Source organism: Chelonia mydas, chromosome 12 (genome assembly GCF_015237465.2).
Source record: "Chelonia mydas isolate rCheMyd1 chromosome 12, rCheMyd1.pri.v2, whole genome shotgun sequence".
NCBI classification, from domain to species: domain Eukaryota; kingdom Metazoa; phylum Chordata; order Testudines; family Cheloniidae; genus Chelonia; species Chelonia mydas.
The window spans coordinates 11,125,813-11,138,984 of NC_051252.2; the positions used below are offsets into that span (position 1 = coordinate 11,125,813).

The 13,172-nt window shown below is 39.6% G+C and overlaps 1 protein-coding gene across 1 annotated transcript in view; it reads right to left on the reverse strand.

Moving 5' to 3' along the window:
- Nucleotides 1-302: 302 nt before the first annotated feature.
- The window catches only part of SLC6A2 (solute carrier family 6 member 2), a 114,029-nt gene continuing 101,159 nt past the window's right edge, over nucleotides 303-13,172 (reverse strand). The window contains exons 14-15 of the mRNA XM_027829689.3: nucleotides 12,837-12,908; nucleotides 303-11,222 (exon numbers count right to left, since the gene is read on the reverse strand). Of these exons, the coding sequence (XP_027685490.2) occupies nucleotides 11,199-11,222; nucleotides 12,837-12,908 (96 nt within the window). The 3' untranslated portion in view covers nucleotides 303-11,198. The remainder of the gene's footprint in view (nucleotides 11,223-12,836; nucleotides 12,909-13,172) is intronic.

Genomic DNA, 13,172 nt, shown 5'->3' on the forward strand with positions numbered 1-13,172 from the left:
TGTTTATTGTCTGTTTTTGTATGTGCATATTTGTCAGATGTTTATTCATTTAAATAATACTTTGTACACAATATTGAAATAATCTATTACATTTATGGTGCACATCTTAAAACAGTTCTTATTTACACTGATCACAGAAGGACAGAAGAATGAGGACAAATACTTTACATTCACCAACTTTATCAACATTTTTAACATAGTTAACCAGCGCACCTATCACACGTACACCCATATTTATAAGAAATGTAGTTGTTTCTGGTTACATACGTATGTAGCTATGTCCTTGTTTTTTTGAAAAATGAAATTGAAATGTTGTTTCTTTCCCGACATCGAAAGGTGTTAATGTATGATTTACAGAAATGAAATGGTTGGAAAAGGTATCTGCAGATCGTACAAACTCATGGAAGTAGATGTGAAAGTTTAGTGGCATTATTCAAACATTTGAGGCCGCTGGGATACTTTGGAGAAGGTTTAATTACTGGTAAATTGTCAACTCCTATGACATTTTTTTTTGGCAATTAAATAGTATTTCTTGATTTGAATATGGATCTATATTAGACACTAGTTTATTTTATTTAAAGTACAGTTCTCCATAACAAAACAAAATTACAGGCAAAAATATGCTCTCACTGGTTCTTCAGAATATAGACTACAAATGCATGACTTCCTTTTATGAAATTAAGGCAGTTTTGGAGAATATTGTTCTACAGTGCACATTAGCTGTAGCAAACAATGCTTTATTCTCCTTTATCACATTTACATTTATAATCAAAAGGCCAACATACTGTAGAACTAGACTGGCTGATTACACAGACCAGGGGTGGCCAGCCTGAACCGGGGAAGGAGCCAGAATTTACCAATGTACATTGCCAAAAGAGCCACAGTAATACGTCAGCAGCCCCCCATCAGCTTCTCCCTCACTGGCAGCCCTGCCGATCAGCGCCTCCCCCTCCCTCCTCTCATCTCCCGATCAGTTGTTTCGTGGTGTGCAGGAGGCTCTGGGGGGGAGGGGAAGGAGCGAGGGCACTGTCAGCTCAGGGGAGGGGGGTGGGAAGGGGTGGAGTGAGGGCAGGGCCTGTGGCAGAGCCAGGGATTGAGCAGTGAGCACCCCCGCCCCCCGGCACATTGGAAAGTTGGCACCTGTAGTTCCAGCCCTGGAGTCGATGCCTATACAAGGAGCCGCATATTAACTTCTGAAGAGCCCCATGTGGCCCCGGAGCCACAGGTTGGCCACCCCTGACATAGACTTATAATGGAGAAACAGGTCCTACGTGAAAACACAAAAGCTCAATTTCTCGCCTTACAATATACATTTACATTTTGTTAAAAATAAAAAAAAACAGGTAAAAATATTAAAATATTCATATACAGAGGTACCCTTATTTTAGATAAATTCTAATCACTGCTATAAAAAGGCATTACAAATTAAGTAAAACATTTGTGTAAACCAAGTAAATGCTCACTATAAAGCTTTCATTTGTAAGGCAAACCTTGATAAGTTACTTTTAAAATGCAGTATTTGGAAAAACTCCCTTAGTAAATAATATTTCCCCTAAGTGCACAAATGTTAAGCTCTCACAAATAGGCTCATAGAGAGGGTGCAACATAATAAATGATAAATGCAGGTCACCTGCAAATTTAACACTGTCTTGGCAGTGATCAAGAAACAACATGACACATTTAAACAGAGACAACTTAATGCTTAGTGATTTTCTGAGTTCACTGCATTTTTGCATGTTACCCTGTTAAAGAAATCTAGCAATCAAAGAACCATTTAAAGTTGCAGTAAAAGAGGAAAAGTAAGCACCTTTTTACAAAAGAAAACAAATATACAAGTGGCACGGTCTTGCAATCAGTACTTAAGCAAGAGGTCAGCTGATCTCAATGTCAAAGCTGATGCTAATAGAAATTTTACCTATGTGAAGACTGTAGGGTAGGACTGAAAGACTTTAAAAAATGTTTCACATAGGGGCCGATCCAAAACCTACTGAAGTACACAGGAATGCCTCCAATGAATTCACTGGGCTTTGAATCAGTCCTATTAAAATTACCTAGATCAGACACAGCATTTTTCTTCAGTAGATCTCAAAGCACTTTACAAAGGAGGTCAGTATAATTGAAAACATTCATTGTTCTACACTACATTTGGTCATTTAGTTCTCCTGAATTTCTCTGTCTGCTTCTCCCCTCTATATCAATTTCTTCAAATAATGATTGCTATGTGACTAAATAAGTTTGCTTTTGGTACTGGGGGTGGGGGAGTGGGGAACAAACAAACAAAAAAATCCCCTTATTGTAAGTTGTCACTTAACTAAAACACATGGAAAATTCTTATGCAGGCTGACATTTTATTTACCTGTAGCCTAGTTCTCTCCAGTAGCCCAAATGATAAATGTCTGATGGACATAGTTAAAGAATTCCAATGGAGAGCATCCAGAGGTGGTCTTCTGATTCTGATAGCATGCCCACATCCTCAGGGGATGAACAATGCAACTATGCAGAGTATCATAGAACCGAGGACATGGCCCTATGTTTACATGAACTTGCCACTCTTAGAAGTTTGTGTGCTTTGGTGAATAATTTGAAAATGACCTGAGTGCATAAAACCTACAGCTTCGGTCCCTAATGATCATACTCCACATGTTTGTACTGAAGATGCCTTTTCCTGCAAAAACTCCTAGGCATCAAAAGATGTACGCTGGGCTGTATAGTTATCCACCTTTGAAATGTTTTCTGGAGTGAATGAAATTTGGGGCAGAGGCTTAAAGATAAGCAGAGGGCATTCACATTTTTGGTCCTGCAGAAGGAACCACATCATCTTGACATGTACATGATCTGCAACAAGCAGTAAGTAGCACTCACGAGAGTGTAGCACACAAGAACTGTTTCATTTCAGATCATGGTAACATAAGAAGTTACTAAAAAACTGCTACAGATTCTCTGTGTTGCTGCTTATCAACACAGTTAGTTACTGCTACTCCACCTCTTGTTGGGGTCACTACGTGATACTGTGTGACGAGGGGACTAAAGGGCACATTCTAGTCCATCAGATGCTAAGATGAGAAAAATCCATGTCAATATCCAAAAGTTGGATTCCTGGTGTAGAAGAGAGGTCCCATCTTAATGGCACTGAAAAACACCAGAGTGGACAGGATACTTGCAGATACAAGTATCCTGTTAGCTTCTTTGTCTCACCCAAAATTCTACCGATGTCTCCAATACTGCTGCCAAATGGCACTGCCCAGTTTTAAAATAGAGCTACACCACTTCTTTCACATAGTTTAGACAAACTTTTCACATCAGCAGAATTGATAAAGTGCCCTCTCTTTGCTAGTGTGACACAGAATATGTCTCTCTTCTGGAATATTTTGTCAGACAATAGATATTAGAATATTCCTCCTCACCAGTGATGTCCTTGGAAGTGAAAATGAATAATTTCTTTCAATTCTCATTCAATTTTTTCCCTTGTATTTGCCATAGTAATTTTTTCTGTTCAAGAAAATGAGTTTTGCTAGAAAATACTGACACTGAAATTATAGATAATAATCTTATGTCTAATACATTGAAAAGTTGCTCAGTAATAATCTACCTTTATTAATGTTGACATCCACAAGTTTCCTGAATCACATCAACTTGGTTTAGCGCCAACGTAAAAAGCAAGTTGACAGCTTCTGTTCACAAAAGTTCGGAGGTTTAGATGAAGGAAGTGCCTGTTCTTGCTTCTCCCTTTATCCGGGTATTTTACCTTTTTCCCCGTTCACTTTCAGATCAATATACTGAGCCAATTGTGATACAAAGATCAAAAGTCCTAGGTGGTCTACCCCAGTCATGTGACCTTCTTGCATTGTGAGTGGGAGAACCAGGTTCAGAAACATTTTTTGTCTAAATAATAATAATTAAAAAATCCCCAGCTATACATGGGGGTTAGGTCCCTCTCAGAATAGGCCTTTCAGGGCATTGCAGAAACATGCTAATTGCATTTTTCATCAAAGCTAAAGAACATGTGCACACATGGTTGGTCTTATTGACTAACATTATCCCTACCTCAGCAAAACCTTGCCTCCCAAGAATATTGGTTAGGAAAAAAACAAACCAGAACAACAACTCATTGTAGTACAGTGCAAAGCGCTGGGTTCCAACACCTAGATTGGAATTAAAAAATGTGACTGCAAAAATATATTGAGGACTCAATTCTCTAACACAGAAATCCCCGCCCCCCTCACATGGACTTTTTTAGATTCCTTCCAGGTAGAAGCTTTTCATTAGAATATGCTCATTTGCCAAACAAAGAGGAATAAAGTGTTGGGGGGAAGGGTCAAAGGACTAACTGAGGCTATGTCTACACTACCATGGTAAATCGATCTACGCTACGCAACTCCAGCTACATACCTTAGGTTGAGTTACCGTGGGATCTACACCACGGGGGGTCGCTGGGAGAAAATCTCCCTTCGATTTACCTTACTCTTCTCATCGGGAGTAGAGTACACAGGTCAACTGGAAAACGATATGCAGTTGATTTGGCAGGTCTTTATTAGACCCGCTAAATCGACCACTGGTGGATCGATCTCAGAGCGTTGATCTCCACTGTAGTGTAGACCTGCTTTGAGTTTAACTCTAGGGGTTTTTTTATTTGCCATAAATTAACGGCCAGAGAACCAGATTCTGCAACCACTTTGCACTGCTCTGCTGTTATAATCTGGTGCAGCCAATGCTTGGATACTCATCAATGCTTTGAGCAGGGGGTTGGACTAGATGACCTCTTGAGGTCTCTTCCAACCCTAATCTTCTAGGATTCTATGATCTCAGTCTAAGGGTGATCCTTTGACACAGAGCACAGGTAAGTAGGAGCTTTTATACCATTCCTAGGCATCCTTTTTATTGCCAGTGTGGCAGAGAAAAGAGGGCAATGGCCTGGATGCCCAAGCACTGCACTGATCCTCTGCTTCAGATTCAGCTCCTTGGGGCTGTTAGCCGCTGTTATTTAGAACAGCCCTCATTCTGTTGATGAAGCCCTTAAGGCAGAGGGGCCAGCCCTGCAGAGGCAGCTCCAGGAGATGTAGGTCATTTTTACCCCCCTTCTTCTGAACAGAGTGTGTTCAAACAGCAATAACTTCATTCTACAGTCCCCAGTAGCTTGACTTCTAACTGAATAGCTGTCATAGGTTATAGTATGAGTAATGCTAATCAATACAGCGTGCAAAGACTTTTTCCTTTGGATGAAAATCTTCAAGGATTTTTATTATAAAATCTGCCTCTTCCTGTGTTGTGGCCAAGAGTCTAAAACAAAATCAATGATTTTGGGGGCCCAGTTTGAGACACTTTATCAGATCCTAACTTAATTTTAAAATGTCTCAACCCAAATGAGACGGCAAAAAATCACTAGTCATGTCAGAAATTCTTGGTCTATGTTTCTGAGTCGATTCATTAAATCTATTCCCTGTGTTTAAGGAAACGTTTGATAAGACTTCAAGATATACAATAAGCCAACATTCAAAACACCCAGCAAAAACAAATGTAGTTTTTGTGCCTGTCTTATGCATTCCATCTGAACCCAAATTAATGTTAAATGAACAACTTTTTTGGATTATGAAAACTGTTTGAAAAATGAAATTGTTTTCTGCGTGCCATTTTTCTTATCAGGTTGTGGAAAAAATAAATTAAACTCACTTCTAAACAATAATGTAAGAAGGGAAATGTATATACTAGATGTTTGAATGTGGCTGTTTTATCGATGTTTCATCTTACTGTGGAAAAAGGTCAACAACAGGAAGCTTCCTCTGGGAAAATTACATACAACATGCATCACACGGGCAATTGCCGCACACGTACAATAAACGGCCAAGTGTTTCTCCCCCTTTACTTTATATTTATCCTAGATTTCCTGCATAATTGCTCACTATGGTAAAATACCTTTCAAGTGTTGCCAATGTGTATGCCCCAGGACATGACAGAAGGCAAGCTAGAGCGCTGCAGTGGTTCAAACAGAGGCCAAGCATTAAATCACACTGGTACTTTCTGGATTACTGACTTTAACGGCTCACTATATTTCCATTAGAAATCTAGGTTTCAACCATGAAGTGGTGGAAAACTGCAGATATTTGGAAACCTCATAGCACTACTGCTGAGCTACAGTAAAAGAACATGAAGGAAAAGCAAGGTCTCTTCTTACCTGCTAGTTGGTTTTCTGTGGCTTGGTGAGACAGTGTGGATCATGGCTAGGTCGTAAACTGCAGTTAGAGCTGGGCAAATAATGGATTTTTTTGGTTGCTGGCAATTCCAAAAAATTGGAAAAAAAGAGTTTAGAGTCAAATGAAATGTTTAATTTCAACACAGAGAAATGTTTCCTATTGATTTTGATCATTTTCAACCATTTTTTATTGTTTTTAAATAAAATTAAAAGAAATTTTGAAATGAAATGTAGTTTGGAACCAAAAAATTGAAATATTTTGTATCAAACAAGTCAGACTGAATTTCAGAATATTTCAGGGAAACAGTGATGAATTTGCAAAATGTTTGGGAGGTCATCAAATTTCTGACTTTCTCAGAAAAAAAGTTTTGTATGAAAAATTTTGCGCAGCTCTAATTTCAGTGGCAGTCAGGCCGGGAAGGACTACCTAGGCGCAGGAGACATGACACTGAGCCCCTTTCCTTGCTGGCCCCGAAACAAGACTTCCTGAAACAAGCCATAGAGCACACAAAAAAATAGGTGTGATTTTAACTTGGATTAGCTAACACATGTTAGGTAACTTGGGTTAAAATAGCAACAAAGACACAGCAAATTGGCTTGTAACTCATTTTAGCCGCTTGAGTTAAAGATTATATGGGAGGATGGGGTTGAAAAGTTGAGCTGCAGTCCCTTCGCTGCTATTTTAACCTTTGTTAGCTGATGCAGTCAAGCTAACCTGAGTTAAGAACTCACCTTTTTTGCAGAGTAGACATACAGTGACTTCCAAAGCTGTCAAATAAACCTGCTTAGCCCTACACTATGCTCCCTACAATAGTCACTTCACCCTGTCCCTCAGACCAAGGTGAGTGTCCGCACTGGCTCACCAATCTACAGAACTAGCAAGCACATTTTTAGGGAGAGAGAACGCTGTGTCTGGGGGTGCAAACGAGCAGGGCCTTTTCCAACACTTTCCTCTATCAGAAAATGGGTTACCAGGCCATCTCTTATTCTATTAGGGACTTTGTGTGTGTGTTGGGGGCGTATCTTCAGAGTTTGGGATCTGTGGGGGAAGATAAGGGGGGGTCGGGGGGCTTCTAAAGAAAGTGAAGTGACAGAGGTTTGAGCTTGGAGCCATATGCCTCTTCTGAGGGAGTCTGTTTCTAGGAGGTAGGAGGGGGAGGAATTTTTATTCTTCTGCAGGGGTTGCAAAGAGGTCCCTGGAATTACTGAGCTGTGACAAGGGATAGCGTAAAGGGGCGTTCGCTTTGCTAATCCTGAGATTTATGAGACTCTGCCTATCCCTAAGTAAGCATGTAGTGGAGTTGGATGGACTCTTTCTCTCCAGTGTCCAGTGCCTCCTTACCAGAAATGGGTCTTAGGGACCGCTCTAAGGCATGGGGAGGTCTGCTCTCTCAAACAGGCATCTGTGTGTGGGGACAGAAATAGTGAGTTACTGCTTGGCTGGAGGTGTCAGACACACTGGTTCTGCTATGATGGGAGCCATTTAGCTGAGCCATCTCACAGAGGTTGTGAGCCTGCTTTGCCTGAGCAATCTTTCATAAAGGCTGTGGTTGAAGCCTAAAGAAGCTGACTCTGTGTGAGGCATTTGCTACTTTCCCCAGTGAGACACAGGAACATACTGAGGAGATGGTACCTGAAAGGAGCAGGATATGGCACCAAATCTCTCTAATTCCTGACTGATGCTGCTTTGATGGACATATTGTCCATATTGCCTTACAAAGTACAGAGTGAGTCTTTAGCACATTGTTCACACAATCAGGCATGGCTTCCTTGAAAGTATTTTAATTACTCAGCAGGCCCTGCGGTCGCATCTAATAGCAACATACTTTTCTGTCATCCAGGGATGTGATAAAGTGACTCATCTTGCTCCCTCATTTAATGGAGAATCAGGGAACAACATTTTACATCTCTGGGGCAGAGGAAGTGCCTTGTAATAATTGTGAGAGACTCCTTCTGGCTGACACTCTGAAATAAGGACCAATCATGTAAGCTTTACTATCCTGAGTTGTCCCATTAACAACAGAATTCCTCTGTCCCTCAGCTCCACCTATTATTTCTTGTCTTATACTTAGGCCTGGTCAATACTAAAAAGTTAGGTCAACCCAGTTATGTCACTCAGAGGTGTGAAAAATCCACCCCCCTGTGCAACATAGTTAAACTGACCTAACCCCCGGTGTAGACAGTGCTAGGACCTAGCTACCGCCTCCAGGAGGTAGAGTACCTATGCCGAGGAGAGAACCCTCATGTCAGCATAGGGAATGTCTACACTGATGCAGTTGTGCCACTGTAACATTTCAAGTGTAGACGAGCCCTTAGATTGTAAGCTCTTTGGACAGGGACCATTTTCTTGTTCTGTGTTTGTACAGTGCAGAGCAGTGCTACCACAATACAAATCAATAATAATGTAATGAGTTATCACCCTAGCCTTGGGCATAGCCACCAGTGGAAACTACTCACAGTAGTAAGAACTACTACTAGGACAGTAGTAAGAACCCCGTGAGTATTTGCAGGATCAGGCCCCTTACATGCTGGTTGGAGCAAGCGCCAACGTCCCTTAGGGCTAGTCTACACTGGCAGCATTTTCACGTGGCTTGTGTAGTCACAGCAGAGCGCTGGGAGTGAGCTCTCCCAGCGCTCTAAAAAAACCACCCAGCGCTGGGGCACTGTTTACACTGGCACTTTACAGCGCTGAAACTCACTGTGCTCAGGGGGGGTGTTTTTTCACACACCCCAAGCGAGGAAGTTGCAGCGCTGTAAATTGCCAGTGCAGACAAGCCCTTAGATAGAAGAAGGGAAACCACACAGGCTTCAGAACGGCATGCTGGTGTGAGAGCATTCCATCTGCAGCCATTTCACTCTACACTGACAGATTTTCACAAATAAACTTTGCTGTAGGTTGTTAGCCTGCAAGTTTACCATTTATGGGCAGATCTAAAGGAATATGACGTGATGACACATGAAGATTGGCACATTTAACAGTCCCCTAGTATTTCTCAATTTGATAGCCATAACCGTTCTGAGAAGCTTTTGGGTGACCTCAGAACAGTGATTGTGCAAGCTATACCATTCTCAAAGTAAGATTTATATCTACAAAATAAGGTCCCCAGCATAATTTTAAGCAGCAACGTTGATTAGAGTGACTATATAATGACCATTTAAAAAAGAATCCTAAACTTATTTTCCTCTTTATAGAAGATGTTGTTTGGACTCTTAGGTAATTACAGTACTTTAATTTTAACATTTTAAACTCCTTGATTTTTGTATATAAATTACAATAGCTGTCCTACCAGGTTACTGTCCATTAGCCTGGGTAAAAAGCTGACAATGCCCTTTGGGTTTAAAACACTGTGTTTTGAAGAAGAAAAAAAGAAGACAATGACAATATTCTGTCACTTAGACACTGAAAATAGAAGAGAAGCTATTTTTAAGAACTGTTAAATATTTCTGGCTTTTCAATCACGCCTTGGGCATAAAGGATAAAGTAAAAAAGAGAAGTAGATATATTTCAATTCTATTAGAAACATTGGGGGTTGGAAGGAAGTCAATGGTTGTTAAATGGAGAAGGACAAAATCAATAGGGAAAACTTTTATTTTCAGACTTCCAGGATGGTATTATAAAAAATTAAGAATTAAAAAAAATATAAATAACCATTAAAATAGGAAACACTACATATATTTAAAAAACCATTAAGAAACTGAATTGAACATATAAAGGCAAAGAAATTCAGCATTAAGGCTCTAACTCCAGACTAGATTCAACTGAGAACCTGCTGTCTCTAAAATTTAGAATAGTTCTTGTAGTAAGTAATTCACAGTTACTGCAACCTAGTGATCACTGGGAAGATATGACTTTAAAACAGTGACCATACAGAACAGCACCCAATCACACTAAGATTGCTCTGTATTTTCTAGCTGGCATAAAGCTGCTTGAAATACACAAGGGAGGGAGTAGGCCTAGATAATTGAATTATGCCTAGAAGACCCCTCCATCCAAGATGTTGTACACAACTCTTAAAACGCTCTGGCAGTTGAACCTAGAGGACATTTATAATAATAGTGCACTTGCACAAAGCCAACATTTGATATTTTGGTGCCACTGGATAGAGTGGCTTATTCTAAAAATCATTGTCTCTGTTCCTATATATTTATATATACTGTACATTCTTTGTCACACAATATAACAGAATGTAGAAGGAAAATCTGACTACTTGTAAATATTTTTGGTGCTTAACTCAACATCTGTAGAATATGGATCATGTGATAGATAAAGCCATTTTAATAGCTGACAAAAAGGAATATGTTTGCATTGTTAAGTACAGCGTATTGTTAAACTACTTTCTGTACTCAATAGCCACAACAATAGGAATTTAATTCCATCCCTGTTACTTTTCGGTGTGTATAGTTCAACTGCACAGAAAATGGCACAGACATACACAGCAAAGACAACCTTCTTCACCAAGAGAAGAGACTAATAACAAACCACTGAAAATGAAGCACCGAGTCTTCACTTCAGAAGGATGCAAAATTATATCCCAAAGGATAGTATTGAAAGAAAGCAAATGACATGAATGTGCACTTAAAGTCACTCTTGTCTCATAATTGAGATGCATCCATCTCTGTGTATATAGTTGGTCTCTAAACAATGAGGTGGCAGGAATTTTTAAAGGAATTATGTTTTTTATTTATTTCTCCAAGACAAGAGTTTCTTTAATTAATGCTGAATTTTCTGCTCCCTCCTCCACTTCTATCTCTATCAAAGCTCACAAATTTGGTCACTTATGGATTTTATGGCACTGAAAGATATAAGGAAACGGAAAACCAGTCTGTAAGTTCATTTGAAACCAAGTAATAGAAAGGAGGCATTGAAAACAGAGAGCAGAAGCTGTCTTCCCTCAGTAGTTGAGCTCTGAGCCAGCCTGGTCCAAGCACAATCAAGAGAGCTTTGAACTTGACTTTTCGTTTATTCCCAGTTTAGTTTAATGTATTGGCTTTTTCCTCAACCTGTCAGTTGTCATATTGATAGCCAGTGTTGAAGCTGAAAGGAAACAGAAGCCATTATTTATTTGATAATATATTATTGATTTAAATGATAGTGATGAGAGTAAGTATGAAATACAGGAGATGACAAATCCTGAATTACAGAAAAGCAGGAAAAATTTACTACCAGTATTATTTTCAAAAGGAATCCCAGTTTCTATTAACAACCAGTTTATCTGATACAGCGATCATTTAATAATCTGACAGTTTTAAAATGCACAACAATTGGACATTAGGGAAACCCCTAACTAAGATACTAGCTGCATCATAAGATAGGCACACTGCTTAATGTTTTGTTAAGATGCTTAAACGAGATAAACGTCCAACAATCATGATGGTTTTCTGCTACTGATGCTGGCTATTTGGAAACAGTAACTTAAGTCAATACACAGGCTTCAGTGATTGACACAGCATCCAAGAACTCCATTGGCAGAGACTCGCTCCTGCTTTTTTCAAATTATGCCTTTCTACTTTTTGTATATTTTCCCAACCTCCATAATTTAAATCCAAAACTGCTGAAAAGAGATGTTCTACCGTTATGTATTTGGGTTCACGTGTTCAGAGTGGTGCAGAAATGTGTGCGTAGAACCCATGTCTGCATGTTCATGAGCAGTAATTACAGCGAAAAGATGGAAACACACACATTTGAAAACTTGAGCCATAATCACTTACATCTGAGGCATTAAAATAGAAGGGAAGCTATCTATACTATATCCCTCTAAAATATATAGAAAGAATTCTCTTTCATATATAGCGAGGGTTTTGCCTATTCAATTTCTTGCTTTTGTTTCCAACTAAATGCAAAGAGCCAAATTTTCACATTATTTTTCATGACCAACGTCTGAATCAGCAATGCAAGTTTTGAGCTATTGTACATAATTCTGAGTTACTTTTAACCATGAAGGCAAAAAATGATACAATATGAATGTTGATAACAGTGCAGAATGGGCTATTTGTATCCTTTCTCACTCGTAGGAAAGCATTTTTCAACAGTCTCATTTTATTTGCTAAGTCGAAGGCATATTTGACATGGTTGCTTGAAGACCATCCATGCAAAACAAGGAACACATTTAACCTGTAAGCATATGGGGGAAACCTATTACATCTCAGTATTGGGTTATCTCAGCATGACCATTTAGTAAGTGAGTTCTTGTCACAGGATATTTGCTTGTCTCTTTGTCATGACTGGTGACACATATTTGGAGTTAGAGGTAGAAACCATCAATCCAGATCCCTATGAAATAACTTCTGTGAGGGAAGAAGCATCTCATAATACTTTATTTTTTAAAAACTGCACGATAGTCTGGGATCGATCCTTGCCAAGATGTCCTTTGATGAGATCTCACCATGATCACACATGAACAAAAATGCTTGGAACTAGATGTGCTGTGGGATAACCTCATGGACTCTATAGGGTCATATTGTTAAAATGGTAAAAGATAGGTACCAAAAGTCCTACAAGGCCAATGCCCATGGCATTTTCCCACCCATAAAGCAACATACTGGCAAAAAGGCAGAAAGGAAACAAACCCGCTTTCATTTGCCAATCAAGCTTGCTAAGGGTGCAAAGGATAAGGGAGCGGGCAGGGAGGTAGGGAAAAGGAATACACACCTTAAACTGCCTCACGTTCCCTTGTGCCACAAGATGGTGTTCGTTCTCAGGTGTGATGCAGTAAGCTAGTCTCTAAACAAGAGTGGAGGCACACAGGAAAGAAAGTTAGCCATGTTAGATCTGCAGATAGGGGATGCTATCCCTGGGTTTACAGGGAGATAGTGTGAGTTTTATACAAATCAGTGACTTAATTTTTCATATCATTGAGCCCAGAGAGGACCTAATCATTGAGAGACCAAAGTGTATTATAAATTTATAAGCTTCTTGATGGTAGTCCTAATCCTACAGCAACAGCAGAATGTTTACGCTAAATTTTAGCTGGTCACCGCCAGCATG